The 23,555-nt window shown below is 37.1% G+C and overlaps 1 protein-coding gene across 1 annotated transcript in view; it reads right to left on the reverse strand.

Annotated features, from left to right (window-relative positions):
- The window catches only part of SIK3_1 (SIK kinase 3), a 95,050-nt gene that overhangs the window by 61,356 nt on the left and 10,139 nt on the right, over positions 1-23,555 (reverse strand). Inside the window, exons 5-8 of the mRNA XM_051207983.1 lie at positions 18,254-18,319; positions 9,509-9,636; positions 7,977-8,213; positions 6,788-6,907 (exon numbers count right to left, since the gene is read on the reverse strand). Coding sequence (XP_051072903.1) covers positions 6,788-6,907; positions 7,977-8,213; positions 9,509-9,636; positions 18,254-18,319 — 551 coding nt within the window. The remainder of the gene's footprint in view (positions 1-6,787; positions 6,908-7,976; positions 8,214-9,508; positions 9,637-18,253; positions 18,320-23,555) is intronic.

Genomic DNA, 23,555 nt, shown 5'->3' on the forward strand with positions numbered 1-23,555 from the left:
TAGTAACCTATGAATATCCTCTACTCTTACCGGCCATGTTCCACTGCCATAAAGTAGGACGGAGCGAACTTCTGCGCAGTAAACACGTTCTTTGGTTGATAGACGGATATCTCGCCTACTCCATAAATGACGCAAGTTGGCAAAAGCTAGCCGGGCCTTCAGTATCCGTGCTGAGATTTCGTCACACACCAGACCACAAGGGCTGATGAGACTTCCAAGATAAGTGAAGCAGTCGACAGGCTACCATATGAACTATAGGTTCAAAAAGAAAAACTACATGAGAGAATCAGTAAGGCAAATGAATTTAGTTTCATTTTCATTCGATATTTTAATTCATATTGTCTCAGTAGATGATGAACAAGTGGACATTTATTAATTACTGATCTTTAATAACAATAATAGTTCAAATGAAACAATATCCAGTCACAAGTATGTATAGGCCAAAAACTTAATTCATTCAACTATAACATTCTACATCATCATTAAAACCAATTAATATTCATGATAAATTACGAATAGAAGTTTCGAGAACGAATATGCAAACATACATACATACATAAACACACAAAAGACAGAATAAACATGAGAAAAACATTCTGGTGAAGCAAATCAATGAAAAATATTGTAGAGAAATATGATAATTAAGTTTTACTTAGTCGACAAATATTAGGGACAATTTTCTTATAAGGGAAGGACGGTAGTAGACGACGTTATTTTATGAGAGCAAAAAAGAAGGCAAGAAACAAGATGAAAAGAAGGAAATATGTATGTATTTGGGAAGATCAATAAAAACACTGAATTAGATCAATTACTAATTTGAATACAAAGTCGGTACACTAATTTCATTAGATTTTTGATTGAGATCATGAAATGATTAATGTTAGACCACCATTGGAAAACTGGAAGCACTGGACGGCCATTTCATCCTACTGTGGGACTCCTTAGTAGTGCGTATCCACGATTCCGCTCGCGGGATTCTAACCCAGGACTTATCTGTCAGTCACGTGAACACTTAACTTCTAGACCACTGAGCCAGAATCCAACGGCGTTAATGTCTTAACTCAACCAATCTACGAAATTGAACGACCATCCTCCATTGTACTGAGGTAGATACCTGTCTCTACACGACACGGATTAGCTCCACTAGTCACGACTTCACAAGAGAAGTCTGAGAATTCCCTCACGAAGCTAGTCGCTTGTGAGCACATGGTAATTATCAGAATAGGGTTGTGGAGATTATTATAGTTATTAAGTTAAAAATTAACACCGTTGGATGCCGACCCAGTAATCCTGAGGTTAAGCATTCACGGGCGGTTCTGAAGGCCCTGGGTTCGAATCCCGCGAGCGGAATCGTGGATACACACAGCTGAGGAGTTCCACAATAGGATGAAATGGCCGTCCAGCGTTTCCAGGTTTTCAATGGTGGTCTAAAATCAATCCATTCATGATCTGAATCAAAAACTTATTATTCTCCTCAACCCTGTATTGATAATTTCATTAAAGTACTCAAAATAATGAAACAAAGTAATTGGTGGTGAGAAGTAAATATATAAATATTATGAAATTAATGTAATTTTCATGACAAATTCATCAGTTAGTCAGTCAGTCAACTACAACGTAGGACCAGGCATATATATTCATCAGCTTCAATTGCTACACCCCATTATCACAACAAGATGATCACGAAATTCATGGTAGTTACTTCAATAGTAGTAATATATAAAAGAAAGATTGCATATAAGGATATAATACAGGAAAGAAGAATCGGTTGGTAGAAGAAAAAGTATGAAGCGATTTTCATCTCATAGTTTGAAGGAAGACAAAGTGTGTATACATCTACGCCATTGTGACCGATGCTGAGCCATGTCACACACAGTCTCCAACCATTGTTTACGATTGCCACACGGACAACAATCAAGTAGCCTGCATCTACCAACATGGCTAACACTATAAGTTAGTGACTTCAAGCACTAATGCCACGTTTTAGTTTGGCCACCTCTAACTTTCTTCCAACCATCTCTAACACCAGTCAGGATTGCGCGTCGTGGTAATCAGTGTTCAGATATAAGCAATACCATGGCCCAACAATCTCAGTCGATGAAAATTCACAACCTCATCAACTGATTTACCATCATCATTTTCTAACACCCTGCGTCTAACCTCACTATTGCTTACCCGGTGATCTCAGTAGATGCAAGCTATATTTCTAAGACATCTGTGATCAAATACTATTAACTTAGGAGTATCAGTTAAAACTACATAAAAGGTGTGATTTGTTAAGAAATGCTCTTAAATGCCATTAAAAAACAAGAGAAAAAAAGAATCCAATTGGAATGATGAAATTATTCAAAAAGATTTAATATGCACTGCATTAAAGATTTCATGTGGTTGGTAGTCATTATTAAAAAAAAAGACATATTTCGTTATCTTTAGTATTTGATGTCAGCACAGCGTATACACAATCTTCAAAGAATTGATGCTATCTATGATACCCCAAATTTTGAATTCAAGCCACTTTTATTAAATAAGAAAGCGATCGATTAACCTAATAAGTAAGAAACCACAATTTATTATTTTAAAAAATCAGTCATTGATATATAACCTGGAACTTTGCAACCATGTATATCATTTCAAGCTGCTCCATCATAACAGAACAATGAGATGTAATTATCATAAATAGAAATCCAGTGTAGTAAAAATAACTCCACCTGTAGCTCTTCTAGATTTACTGCCGGTCCCAAGCCCGGGTAAAGGTGGACGGTTGGGCATGGGATTACCGACCCCATCCCGTAGAAAACTAACTCGCTAAAAAACGCTAACCAAAAAAATAATTCAAACCATTTTAACTCTGCCCTGGGAATTTGGTCTTCATTTAGAAGAAATATGACGCCTCATGGTGAAAGCCAAGTTCTTCGGAAGCCATGAGGTCGATGCCCCATCTAACAACAAGAGCAACAATTTTTATAGGTACATGGAACGTCCGAACAATGTGGAAGACCAGTCAAATAGCAACAGAAATGAGGAGATACAACTTCGCAGAACTGGGAATCAGCAAAACCGATTGGACCCAAGTTGGACAGAAAAGGCTAAATACGGGAGAGACGTTGCTGTACTCCGGCCACGAAGAGGAAAATGCTCCACACACTCAGGGAGTCGCTCTTATGCTGTCCAAATTAGCACGAAATGCACCTATAGGATGAGAATCTCACGGATCTAGAATCATCGAAGCATCATTCAAAACAAAGGAGGGGATCACAATGAATATTATCCAATGTGATGCACCCACCAATGATAGCAACGACGACATCAAAGATCAATTCTATGAGAGACTGCAGTCAATCATAGAGAAGTGCCCAAGAAACGACCTCACCATTCTGATGGGAGATCTAAATGCCAAGGTCGGAATAGACAACACTGGATATGAAGATATTATGGGACGACATGGACTGGAAGAGAGGAACGAAAATGGAGAAAGATTTGCAAATTTGTGTGCATTCAACAAATTAGTCATAGGAGGCACAATATTTCCACACAAACGTATACACAAGGCTACATGGATCTCACCGGACCACACTACAGAGAACCAAATAGATCATATTTGCATCAACAAAAAATTCCGAAGGACAATGGAAGATGTGAGAACCAGGAGAAGAGCTGACATAACTTCAGATCACCACCTAGCTGTGGCCAATTTAAAACTGAAGCTAAAAAAGAACTGGACAAGTGGACAAACAGCACTACAAAGGTTCAATACAGCCTTCCTTCGAGATACTGACAAACTCAATGAATTCAAGATAGCTCTCAACAACAGATTCCAAGCCTTTCAAGATCTACTGAAGGAAGAAGAAACTACCATGGAGGACAACTGGAAAGGCATCAAAGAAGCATTAACTTCAACGTGTCAGGAGATTCTGTGCCTAAAGAAACACCATCATAAGGAATGGATATCTATAGAAACACTGGACAAGATCAAAGAAAGAAAGAACAAGCAGACAGCAACTAACAACAGCCGAACACGAACAGAGAAAGTCCAAGCACAAGCTGAGTACATGGAAGCAAACAAGCAAGTGAAGAAGAGCATTAAAGCCGACAAGCAGAAATATGTGGAAGAACTAGCAACGATGGCGGAAAAAGCTGCTAGAGAAGGAAATATGAAACAGCTTTACGATACAACGAAGAAACTAGCAGGGAAATACAGTAAACCAGAGAGACCGGTAAAAGACAAAGAAGGCAAGCCAATCACTGAAATTCAACAACAGCGGAACAGATGGGTAGAGTACTTCGAGAAACTCCTGAATAGGCCGGTTCCAATGAATCCACCGGACATCGAAACAGCACACACAGATCTTCTTATAGATATCAACCCACTAACAACGGAAGAAATCAGAATGGCCATCAAACAAATCAAGAACGGGAAAGCAGCACGGCCCGACAACATACCAGCTGAAGCACTGAAATCAGACATCGAAGTAACTACAAACATGCTTCACCTTCTATTCAAAAAGATTTGGGAGGAGGAACACATGCCGATGGACTGGAAAGAAGGACACCTTATCAAGATTCTAAAGAAAGGAGACCTGAGAAAATATGACAACTACAGGGGCATTACACTATTGTCAATACCAGGGAAAGCCTTAAACAGAGTGTTGCTGAACCGGATGAAAGATGCAGTATACGCTCAACTTCGAGATCAACGAGCCGGATTCCGTAAGGATCGGTCGTGCACGGACCAAATCGCGACACTACGGATCATCGTTGAACAATCAGTTGAGTGGAACTCGTCACTATACATCAGCTTCATTGATTACGAAAAGGCATTTCACGGCGTAGATAGGAGAACGTTATGGAAACTTCTCCGACACTACGGAGTTCCTGAGAAGATTGTCAATATTATCCGGAACTCATACGACGGATTACAGTGCAAGGTCGTGCATGGCGGACAGCTGACAGACGCATTCCAAGTAAGAACCTGAGTCAGACAAGGCTGTCTACTATCTCCCTTCCTCTTTCTTCTGGTGGTCGACTGGACTATGAAGACCTCGACATCTGAAGGAAAACACGGCATACAATGGACAGCTCAGAACCAATTAGACGATTTGGACTTCGCAGATGACCTAGCCCTCCTATCAAATACACACGAGCAAATGCAGATAAAGACAGCCAGTGTAGCAGCACTTTCTGCATCAGTATGCCTCAACACACACATGGGGAAAACCAAGGTCCTCAAATACAACACGGAGAACAGCAATCCAGTCATTCTTGATGGCGAAACTCTGGAAGACGTAAAATGCTTCACATACCTGGGAAGCATCATCGATGAACAAGGAGGTTCAGATGCAGATGTAAAGGCGGAGATTGGCAAAGCAAGGGCCACATCCCTTCAACTGAAGGACATAGGGAACTCAAAACAACTCTCAACCAATATCAAAGTGAGAATCTTCAATACCAACGTCAAGGCAGTTCTAGTGTATGGAGCTGAAATTTGGAGAACTATAACAACCACCATCAAGAAAGTACAAGTATTTATAAATAGCTGTCTAAGCAGGATACTCAACATCCATTGGCCGGATACCATCAGCAACAGCCTTCTGAGGGAGAGAACAAACTAGCTTCCAGCTGAAGAAGAAATTAGGAAAAGACGATGGAAATGAATAGGACATACGTTACGCAAATCATCAAACTGTATCATGAGGCAAGCCCTTGCTTGGAATCTTGAAGGGAAGCGGAAAAGAGGAAGGTCAAAGAACACATTAAGTCGAGAAACAGTAGCAGACATGAAAAAGATGAATAACAACTGGAAGGAGCTGGAAAGGATTGCCCAGGACAGGGTTGGATGGCGAATGTTGGTGAGCGGCTTATACTACTTCACGAAAAGTAACAGGCGTAGGTAAGTAAGTAGTAAAAGTATTAACAATGCAATGATTACCTAACACATAACCGATTGATTAATATGATATATATATACCTGTGCGGAGTCATGATGAAAAGCTAATATCAAAAAAATATTTCTTCAATCTATTTCTGGCCCCCTTGTATCAATGTTTGTGTGTTTAAATAAATAAATAAAATAAAATAAATGTTCAAACAAATTTGATTGTAACAATAATCCATTTGCTGATGTAAATGATGACTTAATTATGAAAATGGAAAACTACTCATGTACATATATATGTACCTGGTTACTTAGTTACTGAGTTCAACACAAAAATTAGATTGAACACCATACCAAAATGGTTGCAGAAACAAATGGATTTCAATAGTCAAATAAGATCACAAAATAGATAGACATCATCTTCCATTGCGAAACATTTGATTGAAACTAGTCATAAGGTTGACATCAAATCATCATTTCTAGTGTTATACAAAAGCTTTCAAGGACGTATACCAAGGTTTATTGAAGCCTTGGCTATACGGAAATTGAAACCCCCTTTATGTGTTCAAAAACAATTTGTCCTTACACTTAACCTATCTTGGTAATACTGATTTATTAACCAAAGTGGTAATCACATTTGTTTCTATGTACTTCAATATTTTTTTTCCTTTGTTATGGCTTACTCTTAACCTGTCTAGTTGACCTTTTAATTTTTCATATATAAATGTTCTTAACAAGTATATTAGGTGTGATCAGATTGTTCGAAATGTATTACGCAATTCTATCATTACATAAATCTGATAAACTTCATCTTTTCATTGCATTATTGAAAAACTAGACCGTTTCAGTTAGAGAATAAAGACGAAGATATAGAAAAAATGTTAAGCGTGAGTAATAATTTATACATTGATTTACCCTTAATGTGACTCTTTTGGCTGGATTCAATACCAATAGTTTACGAAGTAATGCTTCACAATCAGTTGACATATAGAATGGAACACGATATTTGCCACGTAATACACGTTCTTGTAAATCCTAGAATTAATTTATGTATACATATATGTATAAATGTGTATTATATATGTATGAAAAAGCGGGATGAAAAAAAAAGGTCGAACCTTATCAGAAGTTTCAATTATCAATCTCAGATTATATCAGAAAAATCTAGTGAAATAATTATCATGAGAACTAATTCCTATGTGTATGTGCCCGCACGACTAACTTTGAACTAATGCATGTCTAAAACAAAAATAAGATGCTGTATAACTGTCTATCTCTTTCATGGAGGAAGTTCACTATTCAGTTAAATTAAAAAATATTCACCCGATGATCCCTTCATTCTACTATTTAGATGGATCTGGAAAAAAAATCGACCACTTTTCAAGAGATAGTCTATGTGTCGGTAAGTGAACAACAAGTCATTAGATAACATAAATAGTTTGTTGATGCTAATCTAATTTAAGTAAGTATAAAATGACTACTCTCCCCCCCCCAAATGTCCTGGTACGGCCAAGGATAGGGAGAGTTAGCTCTCTCTCTCTCACGAAATGCTCTCACATGGCCACGTCCAAACAACCACTGTCAGGGAAGTCAGACTCATTACCATCTCCCGGTATTACTATTGTTTACGAAATTGAGAGAAAGAAAAGCGAATGTCCGACGCTTTAAACGAGTTGGTGGGCACAAAGTATCCACCAAGGGCAAATGGAAAATCTTGATTCCAAACCAATGATGCAAATGGGCTCCAGGATCCTAAGAGAACAAATGGCGTATAAACCTATTGTTAGTCACTGGCTACCATGGGACTGCATCCCCTAAAGTGGCTCCACTGCCTTGTGAATCAGTGATTCATTTGCTTCGGTTTGGGTACCCGGGCAATATAACAGCTCTCACACACAAATCAATGATAGCTGCTACTGGCCTTATTGTTATTGTGTGTATTTGGTGCCCCTTGTACATATTATGTTGATTAAAGTAGGCAAGTGTACCGGAAGCGATCCGAAAAGATATATGTATACAGTTAAATAAATAGTTTACGCAAATCCTAAATTTTATAAGTATTTCAAATATTAAAGAGAAAAAAAGCGGAACGATTAAAACTAACTTTTAAATGTTGTGCATCAAATGGTAATGATCCACTGACAAGTGTATATAAAATTACACCTAATGACCATACATCCACTTCTGGACCATCATATTTACGTCCTTGAAATAATTCCGGTGCAGCATATGGTGGACTACCACAAAAAGTATCTAATTTTTTAGATCCATCAAAAAGATTGGAGAAACCAAAATCAGCAAGTTTAATATTAAAATATCCATCGAAGAGAAGATTCTCAGCCTGAAATGCAATCGAAAATTGTATCGATAATTGAAGTGATCTACTTTAGTGGATAAAGAGTAGAATATCATTCCACAAAGTAATGTGGAGCTAATCTATGCGCTACTACTTCACAAGAGAGCTTCCATTGTATCTGCGTCAACGTATGAAATAGCTAGGGGCGAGAATGTGTTTGTCCTATGATTTTTTTAAACTGTTTTTCAAGGTAAAAACTTAAGGCATGTAGTTAATCCATAACTGCAAAGAATACGGGAAAACTGAAAGTTATTATGAGAAGTACATATTTTCAGTTTTTAGAGAACTTTCAGAATACAATGATATGAATTCACACAATTGAAAAAACTCAAGATGATATCCTAGTAATCAAGTGTAACAACAAGTAACACGGCATTATTGTATGTAAACATCACATGAAAACGTGCTGACAACACATTAAGACATTAAATGCCGGTCAATAACACAGCCTTTTCATGACTATTTATATTTATTTATGCACACTTTGTAATCTCATCTTCGATATTAAAGATTTTATCTCAAAAGACAGTCCAGCTTACTACTATGCCAACATTTGCTATCCACGCTATTAAAGTCTACGAGAAGGCAAAGTCACTGGAAACTTAGATTCTCTGTAAAAGATATTGCCGCAAACTTATCAAAGTCAATCAAGCAAACTCTGCTTCCAAGTTGAAGCTCGCTAGTTTTGGTTATGATTAATATACAGGAGCAAATAACTAGTCCACTAAGTAGATGTTTAAAAATTTAAAATATACATGAAAATTAATGCGTGAAGAGATAATTTACTACTTAGAGTAATCTGATTCTAAATGAACTCGAAGTTCCAAATAATCGATTGACTTTGATCAAACAATTACCGAGAACTGGGAAGCATAAATAGCTATTTAGTTCTAGTATAGTACTATTCGGAGGTGAACCTATAAAAATCTACAAAAAATTGAATCTCGAACCTCCAACCCTTCAGACAAACGCTTAACCACCGGACTACTAAGTCAGCACTTAAGGGTTTACATTTCTAGCTTCAATTATTTCGCGACACTAAATGATTACATATTACCAGTAGTGATATTTATCTCAAGAGCGACATGACTGAACTCCATTAGTCATAGCTCCTTACTAAAACTTCTGTAATCACATCTCGACATTAGGTTATTGATTGTATATTTCAGACTTAGTTCTCGTTTAGTCTAGAAAATCAGATGGTACACACTTGAATAATTATACTTGAAAATCCTTTACATATCGACAAAATGAGAAGAAACAGAGCAACAATCACAAACCTTTAAATCTCTGTGTACAATTTTCTTTTGGTGACAATATTCAACTGCTGAAACAATTTGACGAAATGCAGCACGTGCTTCACGTTCTTTCATTCGACCATGAGCTACTAAGTGATCAAATACTTCGCCTTTATTATTAATTTTGCATCATAAAAGGGAAAGAAAAAGAATGAAAAGGAAAGAGAAAAGGAAACTAATTATCACTTGAATAAATCATAGTTACAAATATTATTGATTATGAATAAATCATCCAAAAGGAAAGTATACAACAATCTATTTGCTTAATTCTCAAACATAAAATAAACGTTTAATATACTAAGCAGAAAAACAACAACAACAACAACATCAACATTACTAATGATCAACAAAGTGTAGAAAAACATGAATACTGTAAACAGTAGAATGATATAGTAAACAAACTCGGTGATTGTTTTGAAGATATGATGAGTTAAAGAACTACTGAAAAGATCTACAAGCATTATGCACTATTATATAAATAAAAGAATATTTACTATAAATTTTTATCTGAGGTAATTACTATCTAAATATGCACCCAAATGCCCTGGTACGGTTGAAGGTGCAATGAGTCCTCTCTCCCTCTCGAAATACTCTCAGATGACAACACGTATACAACCACTGTCATACTCACATGCCTCCTCGCGGCAATACTGTTGTTTACGAAATTAAGAGGACAAAAAGCGAATGTCCGGCAATTTAACCGGGTTGGTGGACACGAAGAGTCCACCTAGGAGAGTTGGAAAACCCTGATTCCAAACCTATGGTACAAATGGGCTCAAGGATCATGAGAGAACAAATGGCGTAAGAACCTATTGTTGGTCACCGGCTACCAAGGGACTGCATTTCCTGACGTTGCTTCACTGCCTCGTAGATTAGACCTTTAAGTCAAAGGCTCCGGGTGTGACCCCCCTAAGAAAACCATCTGCTTCGATTTGGGCACCCAGTCAATATCATAGCCCATATACAAACCAAGTGTTTTGTGTGGCGCATATATATTTGGTGCTCCTTTGTACCAATATTGATGTGTTCAAATAAATAAATAAATAAATTGACAATTAGGTACGTAATGGATTTAAAAAATAACAACAACAAAATACATTGTCCAACTATGTCAGGCTTACAGTGTCTCATACAATTCGATCATCATAAGTAACAAATAAATAAATAATAAACATAACTGAACAATCTGTAAGACAAGATACCAATCACATAGTTAAGTAGTTATAATAATTCTACACCTGATACTTATGTCTTTAGTCAGTCATAAATAATGTAGAACCTGGCATATATGTGCATCAGTCCGAATTGATACAGCACATTAGCAAACCGAGAAGAAATTATTGAGATAAATAGCAGAGTAGTAGAATTAGTAAAAAAAAAAACAAGTGGTAGTAGAAAAAAATAGGCAGTGACAATAGAATGTGAAAAAATGAATGAACCAGCAGAATATAAAGTATAAAATTGTTTAAAAACTCAAGATCTAAGCAAAGATAAAGAGTGAATAAATTTACACCATTGCGAACAATTCTATACTATGTAACACACACAACCATGTTACAATAATCGTTCGGATCTTAATCAGTTAATCTACACTTGCCAACATGGATTGGTTCAACAGTTAATGACTTCATGAAGTAGTATCACATTTTAGTTTGACCACTCCTAGATCATAAAAAAAATCATATGTTAAAGTAAGAAGTGTTTAGGCATACATAATACATGCTCCAACTAACCCAATCAATAAAGATTCACAACCACATTAAACTATTCACATCTTTACTCAGTAGTTTGAGTCTAACAGTAACATTGTTAACTTATCTCTTCAGTAGACATATTGTTTAGAACACAAAAACAAAACAAAAAGAGAAGACATCCGTATAAGCAGTAAAACATACACATATGAATAATTGTAAATAAATGCACAAATATACAACAATAACATTCTCATGAAAACATGAGAGCTTATGTAAATTATTCAATTTAATGTTAGTTTTTATTGCAGATTAGAAATGTAGAAATTCAGATACTAATTGACAAATTGCTTCGAACTAGTATTTGAAACCTTTCAATAAAGAATATAAATCATTTACGATCCAATACAATGTTGAACTCATAGAAACTTTAAAGCAAATATCAAAGAGTACTATATCTTTTATTGATTTATTTATTTAAACACATAAATATTGGTACAAGCAGATACCAAATAGATATGCTCCACATAAATCATTCGATTTGTGAGAGAACTAGGATACTGCCCGGTTGACCAAATTGAAACAGGTAGTTTTCTTAGGAGGCCACAACCAGAGCCTTCCGCCTAAAGGTCTGATCCACAAGCAGTGGAGCAACGTAAGGAGATGCAGTCCCATGGAAGCCGGTGACCAACGGTTGGTTCATATGCCATTTGTTCCTTCAGGATATGGGAGACCATGTGCACCATTGGTTTGGAATCAGGGTTTTTCAACTGCCCTAGGTGGACTTTCCGTGTCCACCAACCCGTTTTAAGCGCCAGACATTTGCTTTTCGTGTTGTGAATTTTGTAAAATACACCCCCGCCACGAGAAGGCAGTGAGTAGGACTTCCCTAACAGTGGTTGTATGCAAGTGACCATGTGAAAGCATTTTTCGAGGGAGAGCTGACTCTCTCCACTCTCGGTCGTACAAGGGCATTTGGGGACTCTACTATTTTTAAACCACTAAGTCACTATATTCTATGGTTCTGATTGAACTCCACAAATTATGATTTCAGATGGCAAAAAAAAGCAACTAGAGAATCTATTACAAAGTTGGTCACAGGTGATAGATTACAAATGTCAATTCTTTCTAGTTCTCAATAATTAATTAAAATGGTAACAGTCCAAGATAAAATTAATATGAACACTAGTAACATAGTAACTATGCACGATAATTAGGATAAATGGACAAGTTAAAAACAAAAAAGAATGAATGAAACAAGATGAAGACTGAAGAAAGAAAGAAGAGAGAGAGAGAGAGAGAGAGAGAGAATTAACCATATTGAACACGATAAAAAAAACATCGATTGTAGAATAGTATATGAATAAATATGTATATGTATATCTAGAATATAAACATTGAATTACAGTGTAAACACAAATTACATATGCCCTCATATATCACAAGATAGAGACCGAAAGGATTCACAACAAAACTATGTCGATACATACATACATACATACACACAAATTATTGTACCAGCAACCAACAAAGGTCAAAAGATGAATGAAAATGCAAATAATAATAATAATAATAAAGTACGAAATAGCAATAGTTATATGATACACAAAGTAACCATAATGGATTGTAACGCCTACACAGTATTATACTCACAAATAAACATGTGTTGAAACAATAGCACTTTGATGATAATACTTTTTTTTTCTACTTTCAAACTAGAAATACCATTTCAAAGTTAGAATAATAAGTAGCACCTAATCATAATACACTGAGATCAATATTCAGCATATACAACCAATAACTGCTTTGAACGAATGCCAAAAAAGTAAACGACGATTATGAAACAATCATAAACGGTAATATGTAGACAGGTGAATAATCAAAGTAAATGGAATTTGGAAATTTTTTACTAATTTCATCATATGATGTATTTGACGTTCTACTAGAAGAAAAGATTGGCAATCTGTATAATATGATCAATGGACGAAAAATTAACATGAAATTAATATTAAACAAATTCTGAAGAGTTTAAGTCAATGGTAATTATCAGAAAGGGATTTTTGTGGATATTATATTCATTTTAATAGTTCAAATCATGAGACAATTGAACCTGGACGACCGTTTCGTCCTAGTATGGGACACCTCAGCAGTGAGCATCCACGATCAATGGAAAATACTTAATGTTGTGTGCAACGATGACTTAGTGATAAATACTAAAAATCACGAGTCTCAGTGATTAAACATGAAATTCTTATGAGATGATTACAAAACAAGTATGTAAATGAAGTAATTTGTTCAAAGTGTAAAAGTTAACTGACCAATATACATACTGGTTAAAGCGAAACCTGACTACATTGCTAAGCAAATGTAGCAAGTATTTCCTTCGGTAATAATATTCATCAGTGAAAATATATTGAATGTAATTCAGAAACTTTAGACAACATACCACAATTTATAAGTCTAAAATATAAAAGGACAAACTGTACAACACACACTAAATAACCGTCGAACAACGTTGTTTTCTTATAACATTTGCAGATAATGAATATTAACTGTACGCGTTAAGAATATAATTCATCATTTGTCCAAATCGATTTAAGTAAAGTGATTAAGTAAACAAGCATATTGACGAGATTTCAAGAACCAAATAAAATTATTTCAGTTCATGATGAGCAAGAATTAGATCCAACACCCAATTTTTTATTAATTAGAAAATATGTAACTGTGATTGCCTATAACATTTTTCAGCATTACTTTTAGTTTATTTATTATTTATTTGAAAACATAAATATTGCTACAAATAGGGCATCGAATACATATGGGCCACATAAGTCAATTGATTTGTGTGTCGGCTGTGACACTGTTCGGATACCTAAACGGAAACTGGTGATTTTCTTAGGGAGCCCCACACCCGGAACCTTCAATCTAAACGTTCAATTCAGCCGGTGACCAATAATTGGTTCATACGTCATTTATTCCCTCAGGATCCTGTAGTACATGTGCACCATTGGTTTGGAATCAGGGTTTTCCAATTCCCCTAGATGGATCATTCGTACTCGGATATTCGCTTTTCATGTTGTCAATTTCGTAAACAATATCCCCGTCACGAGAAGGAAGTGAGTGGGACATCCTTGGCAGTGGTTGCATATAACCTTACCATATGATAAAATTTTGAGAGGGAGAGATAACTCTTCTCACCTTTGGTCGTCTCAGGGTATATTGGAGGCGTTACTTTTAGAGTTAATATTCAGTAAAAAACTATATTATTTCAGAACATAGTAAACGATCTTGTCTTTGATTTCAAACAGTTCAGTAGTTTACATCAATAATTTGATTTCACAAGTAACTATTATTTGGTTACATCATATCACAACACATTGTCTATCCATTAATATTACACTTATTGATTTTGACAAGAGATAGTTTGTTCATTAGAATTCTATTTTATAAAGCATAAAGATGATTTTTACAGATTCATGTATTGATTAATTAAGTAATTAACTATCTTATATAATATTCAAGATTAATTTTAATAGAAATCATGATAGAAACATTTGGTCACATTTATTCTTCTTTGATAGAATAAAGTTAATTAATTTATTTATTTATTTATTCATTTAAACACATAAATATTGGGAAAACAAGGTACTAAATAGATATGCACAATATAAATCATTCGATATGAGTGTGAGGGCTAGGATACTGCCCGGGTGACCAAACCACAACAGATGATTTTCTTAGGGAGTCACACCTGGAGCCTTCAACCTACATGTCTGATCCACAAGCCAGTGAAACAACGTCAGGAGATGCAGTCGCATGATAGCCAGTGACTAACAATAGGCTGATACTCCATTTGTTCCTTCAGGATCGTGGAGCCTATCTAAACAATTGGTTTGAAATCAGGGTTTTCCAACTCTTCTAAGGGGATCCTCTGTATCCACCAACTCATTTAAAGCGTCAAACATTCATTTCTCATCATTTCAATTTCGTAAACAACACTCATGGTGCGAGAAGGCAGTGAGTGAGTAGGACTTCCCTATCAGTGATTGTATGCATTTGGCTATGTGAGAGTATTTTTCAACAGACAGCTAATTAACTCTCCTCATCCTCAGTCGTACCAGGGTATTTTTGAAGGCAATAAAATAAAGTATACACATTCAAATGTAATTCATTATATCTTATCATTTATTCATTTTATTACATTCACTCTTAATCAAATTGTAATCATTAATATGAGACTAAGTTATAAATGCTTAATTGATTATAGAAGAATGTAGATAATTAGGGTAATAAAAATGAAAAATAGATAGAACAATCGAATTGGAAAAAATGTTCCACAGTACACATATAGAGGAATATGGAAAGAGGAAATAGTAAACATACATTATGTTGGTTGACAATAATGAGAACTTTTAATGTTACATAAATGTGTGTATACAAGCAAGGGGATAGTTTGTTTTTTCTTTTCTTTTAATGAATACCATTTAAAGGTAAACACAATAAGAAAAAAGAGTTAACTAAAATAGCATTATCATTATGATCATAATCACCATTATGTCGTTTCATGAAAAAATAAACAAACGACGAAATGAACAACACTAAGATGTTAACGATAGAAAATAAGAAAAAGAATAAATCCATAGAAACAAGATATTTACGTATTTGAAAAATGGTAACGTAATGATTAGATTTGTGTGAGGGCAGTGATACTCATGGTGCGAGAAGGTAGTGAGTAGGACTTCTCTGGCATAGGCTATATACATGTGGCCATGTGAGAGCATTTCGAGAGGGTAAGCGGACTCTCCTCATCCTCGGCCGTACCAGGACACTTGAGGGCCACACCTTAAGCACGACGGCTACTGACATATCAACTAGTTATACAAACTGAATTAACTAGACAAGGGATATCAAAGCTTAATTTGTGGAATGAAAGTCGAAGATTATGACTACCAAACCACTGACTCATAGAAGTATTAATCTATAACTAGTATTGATCCCAGTCCGCTTGGAAATATACAACATCATTGATTCGATTGTATTAAAACAGGAGTGAAATGAAAGAAAACGAAAGGATATAATGAGAAAACACCTACATGAAAGAAAGTTGATGTGATAATAACCATGTAATCAATTAATATTTCCGATGAAAAATCGTATTCACAAGTGTAATACAAACCAATCATCATACACTCAAACCAGATCATCATCCATCAATTTAATCTTAGCTTTGTGCATTTTAACGAGGAAGTGATAGATAGATAGAAAGCAAGAAAACGAGTAGATGGAGGACAGCTTTTAAAATAGATAATCAGACAGATAGAAATAAGCCAAGATGGATTAGTAAAAGTGTGCAGTAATGGTAATAATAATAATAATAATCGATTCTTTCTTTACACTGAATCAGGTCAAGGTGAATTATTCATTAAAAAGAAAATTGATTATCAGCAAGGAAAGTAAATATTGATAAATAAGAAAAAATATATCAGACCACAGTTTCCAGTGACATACATTCTGTACAGTAGGAATAGTTACATTGATTGAATCAAAACACAATTCATGGAAGATCTCTTAGTAATATATATTAGCCTAAGAAGTCGTGATACACACCATATCAACACACAAGAAGTCAACGTAAATGAGAGCTAATAAAATAATTAAAATATTAACCCCTATGAGTGTACATTTCAAAATGAAAAACAATCAGTCAAAGGCAGGGGTGAAAAGTGTTCGCGATCCATCGAACTAACCGATGATGGTGAACAACATGGTAATAAAATACCATTAATTTACGTATACCGTTGAAATATCAGTCGTTAGAAGAAATATAGTTCAAAATGTTGATCAAATGATTCTCTCTTTGACAGGAAAATCTATACATTGCCTACATGATAAGTGTCATAAATTCAGTCAGTTACAAAGTAGGACCAGGCACATATATGCATCGGTCCAAGTCGTCATATCTCCCTCCATAGCACAACAACAACATGAACACCGGATTCATAGAAGCACTTAACTCAATGGTGTAATATATAAAAGAAAGATTGCATATAAGCATATAATACAGAAAGCAAAAATTAGTTCGTAGAAAGAAAGATATGAAGTGATTTTAAGCTTAAGGTTAAAGGGAAGATAGAGAGTGTATACACCACCTACACCATTCAGACCGTGTCATCAATTAGTTAAATGTGTTTTACAAACTCATCCCAAGATTGTTTCAACTACAAACCCATCAATTTTGATTAGACCTTGAGGAAATCTAAAGCTGTAAATGTATCAGAATATTATAGGTAGTGAATTAATACGTATGATACTGATAACATAGACAAACATTTCTGGGAATACTGAAAAAAAACCCCACCTTATTCACGTATCCAAGATACAGGCATAAGTAATAAATTAAATATGGAACATGACTTAAATATTATACAATATCATGGAAAAGGACACAGAGAGTTCATCCAGAGGTGCTATAAAACCCTGATTCTAAACTAATGGTGCACATCGGCTATAGGATCCTTAATGAACAAATAGCGTGTGAACCAATCGTTGTTCACTGACTACCATGGAACTGCGCCTACCGACGTTTCTCTACTACATTGTGGATCAGACCTTTAGGTCAAGGGTCCCAGTTGTGGCCTCCTAAGAAAACCAACTGTTTTGGTTTGAGCACCCGGACAGTAGTATCCCAGCCCTCACACAAATCGAATGATCTATGTGCAGTATATCTATTCGGTATCTGCTTGTGTTTAAATAATAAGGATTAAACAACAACAATAATAATAATAATGAAAAAGGAATATGGTTGGTATAACAAATGTAGAATCATTAAATTTAGTATATAATAAAGGTATATCTTGCTATGAAATATGAACTGAACAAACCTCGAAAACAAAAAGACGGACATTCAATAGAAGGATCTAATGTCAGAGCTTAATTATCTAAATGTCATCATCAGTAAGATCTGATAAATTTCATAGAAAATGCCATTTATTTATAACAAACAATAAGAAATGCAAAAGTAAGACAAAGAACTTACCATTTTCTGCATATTCCATCACTAGATATACATGACGCTCAGATTCGATCACTTCATATAAGCGAACTAGTTGACAATAAGAAGAAGAAGAAGAATAACCAGAAAATATGGTTAGCAACAATAATGTTGATTTCAAAGACAAAAATATGGTAACTCAGTGGGTATCAGTTGAACTCATTCACAGGTTTCTTTTCATTATTGTTTTAAAAAATATACGTGAAAGTTAGATACACTTTCAAAGAGAACGTTCAATATTTATGAAGTATAAATACTGTGCACGGAATCACTAAGTCACTCGTGTACATCTACACTAATCAACTGATACATAAATAAATATACTAGTAACTCAAATGAATTCCATATTGTGAGTAGTTGTGTTTGAGTTGACAAATCATTGATTCCTACTCCCACCACCACCACAAGCACCAGTATCCCCCTTCACTTATGATTATATATGGACATACATATTCCTTTCAGTCATATGTATGATGATGAAGTAAATTCAACGAAATAAAACTTACAATACAAATACTTTCAAAAACAATCGTATTACAACATCATTCTAAACGGTGCTTATTTGTGAAATGTCAAACGAAACAATCATGTATCCTATAAACAGTCGATGATATTCTATACTTCAATTTATTCAATTAAACAGATAGAAAATTATATTAATTCAAAGTATAACTATTCAAATCAATCATCATTGAAGGAATTTAATTGAGCTTCATTCAATCAAGATAGTCTGTACCTCTCTGTTCAGCACATTCCAATAGGCAATAACTTAATGGAGTAAAGCTATTTTCTTTGGTTTACCGCCTCTGTTTTTTCTACCCACAACTTGTGTAAATGATGATTGATTATGTGTAAAATTTACTCCAGCTACCTCAATCAATGAAGATAAGCAAACACCACTCTATCAAACCACTCGTTATCGTTACCTAGTATATCATATTAAACCACCGCATTAATCCCGACCAAAGATGCAACCTTGACACGGTGGTCAAGTTTGCCTGTCGTGATGACCCAACCGAGCTATATTGGCTGGAACATATGTTCCTGTAGGTTCTACCATGCCAGGCACGTCGATTGGAGAACGGTAAGACTAAAAGCAGCAACTCAAGGTCTGAGGGTGAAGTCGTACTGCTGACTGTAGAGGGGTGTGACTGCAGTAAAGTGTTTCCCTCAGACAACCAGCATCTACAGTGATGCTGCCTTCCCACAAGGAGGGGTGGGGTTAGAAAAGGTCGACCCTAAAAATGTTACACCTCACCTTACCTCACGGATTTCCGTCTCCGGTGGTAAGGCCCTTTGAAGAACGGAGCTAACACGTCAAAAACCTTCCACAAAAAGGCCGTGCGCGACCGGCCTCAAGCAATTGTCCCTTGGGCTCTGTGGTCACGCTCCCGGGCCGTTAAGACCAACGCTAATCCGATTTCCTTTTCAGGTTCCTCAAGAAACACTTCCACAGTGTGGGCAGCCGGTAAGTGACACCAGCCCTCATACCCGTAACAGCACACGAGACCAAGTTGGTCACATTCAAATCCTTCCTACACCTCTTAATACCACTCTTATCTCCCCGATTAACCCTTCTCACGTCCTTTTTTCACCTCGCACCGCTAGGGTAAACGATTCGAGTACGTGGAACGCTATTCCTGGTCTCCTGAAACCACGCTCTAAACTACACGTAGGAGCTTTTAACGTACGAACACTTTGCCAAATAGGGCAGCAGGCTTCCTTAGCTAGGAATTTAGAATCTCGCGCCATCGATGTGTTCTGCGTCTCCGAAACGCACATATAGGATCCGAGTAGCGTCATTCATTTGAGATCACCAAGTCGAAAGGAAGAACCAACTCGATTCACACTTCGTGTATCTGGAAGCCCTGATTCTGCTTCTCGTGGCCTCACCGGCGTAGGCATAGCATTGAGTTCTAGGGCAGAACTACCTCTCTTAGAGTGGATCCCAGTAGACAGCCGTTTGTGCGCTGTCCGACTGAACGGAACAGTAAGAATCCGGAAAGATAGGGACACTCGTCGTTGCCTCTTCGTCGTCTCTGCCTATTCTCCCACTAACTGCAGCTCAGATGATGTAAAAGATGAGTTTTACAGAAAGCTTTCCGACCTTCTCCGAAAAGCTATGCGCTCTGATGTAGTAATAGTGGCCGGTGACTTTAATGCTCAAGTAGGTAAACTAAGCGATGGGGAAAGACACCTAGGTGGATTTTATGGTGTCGTGGCTCAAAGAACAGATAATGGCGACCGTCTGTTGCAGCTTTGCTCAGATAACCGGCCTGTTCCTTGCAAATACTAACTTTAAGCATAAGGAAAAACATCTTTTAACATGGCGACCCCCTAATTCATTCCAACGTTGGACCCAAATAGATCACATCGCTATCACCCACCGATGGAGGGGCTCGATAGAAGACTGTCGCTTATTCTGGAGCACATGCTTAGATTCAGATCATGCTCTAGTGCGAGTGCGTATTTGATCGCGTCTTACTGGACGTAGGAAAGACGCTGCAAGGAAACCTCTTAGGGTCCTACTTAATGATAGTCAAGCTGAGAGTATATTTCAGAAACAACTAGGAAAACAGTTAGGCAGCCATGTATGTGATGCCCACCCCGAGGCAGCGTGGAACGATATCCGAAAAGCTGTGGAAACAGCAGTGATATCTGCTAGTAAGGTAAACCGTAAAGTTAGCGAGAAACACTGGATCTCAGCAGCATCTATCGCACTGATAGATGCTCGGAAACTCATTCCACCTGACTCTGAACATAACGAAGAGCGGAGTCAGCTTAAGCGCAAGCTGACAAGAAGCCTACGCAATGATCGCGAACAGTGGTGGGTAGCGAAAGCAAGAGAGATGGAAAAGGCAGCGGCAATAGCTAATAGCAGACAACTGTTCAGACTCGTTAAGGAAACCGGTATTAGGAACCCGACTATTAGCGAAACTATCACAGAAAAAGATGGACGTATTATACATTCTCAATCCAGGAGGTTGGATCGATGGGCAGAACACTTTAGGGATCAGTTCAACTGGCCTTCAGCCACACTTCGGTTTCCCACGATCTCCAGTCAACCTGAATGGCAAGTTAATGTAGGTCCTCCGTCCCTTTACGAAGTTGAAAAAGCCATAGGAAATCTGAAGCGAGGGAGAGCAGCAGGCCCTGACAGGTTTACTCCTGAGATTTTTAAGGATGGTGGTCCAGTATTAGCAGCGAGATTGACCGAGGTCTTAGGTAACCAAAGCTCGTGAAGAACAGACTAGAGAAAATCAGGCTGGTTTTCGACCTGGACGTGGTTGTATAGATCAGATATTCACACTACGTCAGGTTCTAGAACACAGACACACATTCAGACGCCCCACAATGATAGTATTTCTCGACCTTAAGGCGGCATTTGACTCAGTTGATCGTGAGGTTCTATGGCAGTGTTCGACAGTGAAAGGAGCACCAAAGAAGTACATTAACCTTGTAAAGGCTCTCTACTCGAACGCAACTGGTCGAGTGAGAGCTTATGGCGAACTGTCATCAGAATTGATTACCTCAAGTGGTGTTCGTCAGGGCTGTCCACTCTCTCCACTCTTGTTTAACTTTGTCGTCGACGTACTTTTAGAGATAACACTCTCCTCATCTAAATTTCCAGGGGTTGAACTTCTACCGGGAGGTTCACTTGTTGACTTAGAATATGCTGATGACATAGTTTTATTTGGTGAAGACGCTGACAAAATGCAGAGTCTTCTGACCACTCTAAGCAACAATGCAAGCATGTTCGGGATGCGATTCTCTCCCTCGAAATGCGAAATGTTGCCTCAGGATTGAGTTGCATCGACACCCGAACTAATGATAGGGAGTGAAGCAATAGCACGAAACGGCCGTCCAATGCTTCCAGGTTTTCAATGGTGGTCTAAAATCAATCGGTTCATGACCTCAACTAAATAAAACAACATATTTGGGGTCCGCGTGTCTATAATAACCAATAGTTCGAGAATGTGGGTGACATGGCTCAGAATCGATCACAATAGTGTAGGTGTATACACTCCTTGTCTTCCTTCAAACTATGAAACCAAAATCGCTTCATATCTTTCTTTCTACAAACTAATTCTTTATTCGTGTACTATGTCCTCATACACAATCTTTCTTTTATATATTACCACCACTGAATTAACTACTTCTATGAATCCGCTGTTCATCTTGTTGTGCTAATGAGGTATGGCAATTTGGACTGATGCACATATGTGCCTGGTCCTAAGTTGTAGCTGACTGACTGACTTAGAATATGCTGATGATATAGTTTTATTTGGTGAAGACGCTGACAAAATTCAGAGTCTTCTGACCACTCTAAGCAACAATGCAAGCATGTTCGGGATGCGATTCTCTCCCTCGAAATGCAAAATGTTGCTTCAGGATTGGGTTACATCGACACCCGAACTAATGATAGGGGGTGAAGTAGTTGAGTGTGTCGACCGCTTCACTTATCTTGGAAGTCTCATCAGCCCTTGTGGTCTGGTGTGTGACAAAATCTCAGCACGGATACTGAAGGCCCGGCTAGCTTTTGCCAACTTGCGTCATTTATGGAGTAGGCGAGATATCCGTCTATCAACCAAAGAACGTGTTTACTGCGCAGCAGTTCGCTCCGTCCTACTTTATGGCAGTGAAACATGGCCGGTAAGTGTAGAGGATATTCATAGGTTACTAGTTTTCGATCATAGGTGTCTTCGAAACATTGCTCGTATATCATGGGACCATCAAGTAAGTAACATAGTTGTTAGGAAACGGGTACTAGGTAAGGATGGCAAATCCATTGATGAAGTAATGAAACTTCATGAGTTGAGATAGCTGGGACATGTGTTATGCATTCCCAACCACCGACTGCCTCGATGTGCGATGTTTTATGGTGTATTACGAGGTTGAAAGAAAGCTAAAGAAGGCCAGATGAAAACATGTCACAAGTCCATGGATTCATTGACAAGTGGACTGAGTCATGTTAGTAGGTGTAGACCACCTGGTTGGGGACCGCGAGATGATAGCAACCGAGGGTTAGAGAGCCTGAATGACATGGCTCAAAATTGTTTGGAACAGTGCAAGTGCATCCACTCTTTGTGTTCTCCCAAATTCTAATCTTCTGAATTCTTCATGTCCCTTTTTTTCTCTTTCCAAATTTATTTCACTGGATTATACTCCTTGAATAACATCTTCAAACCCTAATCTTCCCGATTACTGCTTATACTTTTACTACCTCTACAACTATGGGATTTGAATCGACAACTGCATCTCTGTGCTAATGTGGTGTGGCAACGCG

The sequence above is a fragment of the Schistosoma haematobium genome, chromosome 1, assembly GCF_000699445.3.
Source record: "Schistosoma haematobium chromosome 1, whole genome shotgun sequence".
NCBI lineage: Eukaryota > Metazoa > Platyhelminthes > Trematoda > Strigeidida > Schistosomatidae > Schistosoma > Schistosoma haematobium.